At 33.7% G+C, this 4,197-nt stretch overlaps 1 protein-coding gene across 1 annotated transcript in view; it reads left to right on the top strand.

Moving 5' to 3' along the window:
* The first annotated feature begins 1,040 nt into the window (after positions 1–1,040).
* Positions 1,041–4,197, top strand: part of LOC111377016 — a 3,450-nt gene continuing 293 nt past the window's right edge. The window contains exons 1-4 of the mRNA XM_023000033.1: positions 1,041–1,806; positions 2,817–3,068; positions 3,615–3,848; positions 3,955–4,193. Coding sequence (XP_022855801.1) covers positions 2,817–3,068; positions 3,615–3,848; positions 3,955–4,193 — 725 coding nt within the window. The 5' untranslated portion in view covers positions 1,041–1,806. The remainder of the gene's footprint in view (positions 1,807–2,816; positions 3,069–3,614; positions 3,849–3,954; positions 4,194–4,197) is intronic.

Genomic DNA, 4,197 nt, shown 5'->3' with positions numbered 1-4,197 from the left:
AATTTGGTCTCTTTCCTTTGCTTGATGTCGATGTTGCCTGCATATCAAAGCAAGCATATGAGGAATTGTTGTAACAATCTGAAAAATTTTGAAGATGACATTTAACAGTGGGTCACTTGGGTTTGACGGTGTCGGCGAAGAGATGCTGTTCGGAGGTGCTACCGGATTCGAAGAACTAGCCGACGGGAATGAAGGCCCGGGAGAGAGGGGAATGAGGGAAAATGCGGAGGGAAAATACTGACTTCCAATTTGGGGGAGGAAAGGTTGTACCAGTGGTCTGCCAAATTTGTCCCCTTTTCAAACAATTTCTACTGTTCATTGATGTGCCCATTATTAATTTTTTATTACCTGCTCATAATCTGTGCAAAGGATGTTGTTCGAATAGCATTATTGAGGTGGAATGATTCGTTGAAGAGCTTCTTTGATTTTGGTTCTCATTATTTTTTCATAATAAAAAATATAATTGTTATCCATGACTTCAAACCATCAAATTTGAATTTTTATCTCTTGTTTGGGATCCATAACAACTATATTTTTTATTCTCATTTTTCCAAAAATGAGAAACTAACAATCTCAATAAATAGAAGAAAATGTTAAGTTATTTAGGTTTAGGCCAGTCAATCAAGAATTAATAATGTCCCACGCCATTTCTTCAAAATGCAAAATTAAAATACAATGAATGAATCAAGATATGTCCACCCTATTTATTCAAGATAATTAAAATCTAACGTTATATTTTAATTTTAAACTTAAATTTTATTGAATTTAATTTCATATTTTATCTCTACCACAAAAAAATGATTTCGTTATTAACAGTAATTACTGAAATATGTTGCAGAAATTATTTTTTATTTTAATTACTCGCATAATGCAACGATACGTTAAATAAAACTGTTATTTTACGTGATTCAAAAAAGAAAAAAAGAGAAAAAAAAAAAAAAAACTGCTATATTATTATGTGATTAGTTAGTTTTTAGAAAATAGAAACAGTCGGTCTGATTCGCTAATTAGTGATGGCGCTCTATTTTATTTGAGTTAGTATATGCATTAAATCCTTCATTTTTCCGTTTTTGCTTTGTTGGATGGGTTCAAAATCTTGATCATGTGTCTTTATTCCCCCTTTCCCCCCGTCCTTTTCTGGTTACATTCATATGTAGAAGAACGCTAACAGAGTGGTGGAAATTCTCATATTTTTATTTACAAAAAGAAAAATTAATTGGTGATGAAATTTGAGGTGCAAGAAATTAAAGGGGTTATTTTTTGTTTATTTTATTTTATTTTTTTGAATATCTGACGTTGAGTAGTTCATCTGGAGCCAAGTTTTATTTCTTCCTAATTATTTGGTCGACCTGAAAGAGTGAATTAGCATTGCTTGAACAATACCTTTAGTGCATCTATGGTATGAATCAAAGTTTAATTTCTTTAATACTATCTAGTTTTTTGACTTCTTTACAAATTTGTTATAGCAAATGGAATATCATGGATAGATATAATTCTGGGGTTTTTTTTTTTTTGAAGTTATTATTTATTTGGTATTATGACTTAGCATAGTTACAATTTGCTTCATCCATAGTTAGGCTTTCTACTTGACAAAACAATGATTTCCTTCCATTAATCGAAGAAAATCTCTTCTTGCATTATGATTCAATTAATAAAGATCTTAGACCTTATCCTTGCAGTACTTGTTGATACATACTACTAGGAGAAACAAATTACTTCCATGTTTTCAAGAGTTTTGAGTTCAACCATGTACATTGAAGTATGGATAATAGATATCAGCGAAGCAGATGCCTTTAGCAGTCGTAGGTAGTTATAGTTTTGTATTTTTCCCACCTACCCATACTCAATATTTTCCACTGCAGTATGCTATGATTCGCTGACACGTGTGTCCGTCTCTCGATTTTTTAAAAATTATTGACACGATACGTTGATTAAATTCTTTAAAACTCTTCATTTATATAGTATAAATTTAATTTTATACTTGTTATTAATTTTTCTTGTTGAAATTTCTTAGTTAATAATAACTTTGAGCAAAAATATGTAATATTTTTTATAAAGAAAGAAAAAATGACCATGGTAGAGTGTCGGCATTCGACACGCGTATCCGACACCGACACCGACACATTGCTCTACTTGAATTGTCCATGCAACAAAGGTAGTATGTGAGGTTACTGCACGAAAGAACAGGGACTTGGCAATGGGCATTTTCCAAAAGAAATCTCTGTTTGAAGTGATATAATGGTGGTCGATATGGCTATACNGAAAGAACAGGGACTTGGCAATGGGCATTTTCCAAAAGAAATCTCTGTTTGAAGTGATATAATGGTGGTCGATATGGCTATACAGCATATTTGGATGTGTTTTTCTTGATTTTTATGCAATCATATTCCGTTTCCTTTCGGAGTGTGAAATGTAAAATACCAGTACTTTGATACATTCAGAAGAGTCCTTGCATCATAGCTCATCATTCGAGTATACGTCTAATATGTAATCATTGTCCTGGATGAACATTATCTGATTTTTCCACAATGTGATATTCTTTTTAAGATGAAGTTTCATATGTTTTGAATTTGCACGAAACAAAATGAACGAGCATGATGTGAATTGTTTGAAACTTTTCAATTAAAATAATGCTGCAATATCTGTCACTTCAGAATTCACACATCAGTGTTTGATATAAATTTCTCGATGTTCAAGTTTTCCTGATATATTTCATGTGTGAACAATAACAGTTTGGTAAGTTTTCTACCTCGTGCTTGCTTAAATACTGATGACTATCGTGTTTCATTTGACAAACATCTGGCATCTCAATAAAGATGCTAGATTCACCCGAGGAGTTGGAGAAAAGCCATGCCAATAGTGCGGATCTATTAACGGAAGGAAGTAACCACGTCATATTGGATATGCCTAACGAAGCAAGGTTACCTGAAATGAGTAATTTGGAGTCTCAATCAAAATCAAGAAAAAGGTTGCTAATGTGGTGGATCAAGGTCGCGATATTGTGTTTAGTTATAATAGGAATTCTTGCTATCTTCTTAAAATGGGGAGCGCCCTTTCTAATAGAGAAGGTATTTCAACCTTTGTGTTTTTGTCAGTACTTAAAGTTTTGTGCTGTTCCTGTGGCCAATCCTTATATTGGAAAGGACACTTTCTGGTTAATCTCTAATAATTTAGAGAATGGATTTGAAATGCTGGGTGACTGTATAGAGGAATTAAAAAATTCGAAGTCAATATGAAGTAATAGAATTATTTATTTATTTCCTTCTGACTTCTGTTCAATTTTGAGTGAGCAATGATCTTGTGATGTTGATATAATTATGGCATTGCACAATAAGGTACGTCTGTAGTGGATAATATATTCGCCAATATTTTCATATTGTTCGAAGAAACATGAGCATATTGCAAAAGTTTCCTAGTATCAGTGGAGGAATTCTGGACAGAGCTTATGATTGCTTTCAAACGTTATTCAATCTTTTAGTGCTGTGGTACTGTGAATCAGTCTTAAGAAGCCTGTTCCCAAGGATATGTCACAATGTTGTTATCATTTGTTAAAAAAAAATTTTGTCTTTACAAATTAAAATTGTATGATCTCTTAAACTGATCATTTTGATTAGGTTCTTTACCCGATCCTGCAACGGGCAACTGCATTGGATCGTCCAGTGCTTGCACTCATACTTGTAGCTGCTTTGACACTGTTTCCCGTGTTTCTAATTCCTTCCAGTCCTCTCTTGCTGCTATCTGGTATGATTTTTGGTTATGGGTTTGGTTTTGTCATAATCATGATTGGAACAACCTTTGGAATGACCCTGCCATTCTTGACTGGTTTACTCTTTCGTGATAGGATTCATGTAAGACACGACAGTTTACTTTTCTCTTTTCATGTTTCATAATCGTTTGCTGTCCCTCTTCTGTTTGCCATTTTACCTGTAGTCTCATTCACTTGTGCATCTGCAGCACTGGCTAAAGAGATGGCCTCAAAAGGCTGCTATGATTAAATTGGCTGGAGAAGGAAGTTGGTTCCATCAATTTAAAGTGGTTGCACTGTTTAGGATTTCGCCATTTCCATACACGATATTTAATTATGCTGTAGTAGTGACAAATATTCGATTTTGGCCCTATTTATGTGGATCGGTTACAGGAATGATACCAGAAGCCTTTGTTTACATCTATAGGTCATCTCTCTCTCTCTCTCTCTCT

Source organism: Olea europaea, chromosome 3 (assembly GCF_002742605.1).
Source record: "Olea europaea var. sylvestris chromosome 3, O_europaea_v1, whole genome shotgun sequence".
Lineage (NCBI taxonomy): Eukaryota > Viridiplantae > Streptophyta > Magnoliopsida > Lamiales > Oleaceae > Olea > Olea europaea.
This window is presented reverse-complemented; position numbering and strand designations above follow the sequence as displayed.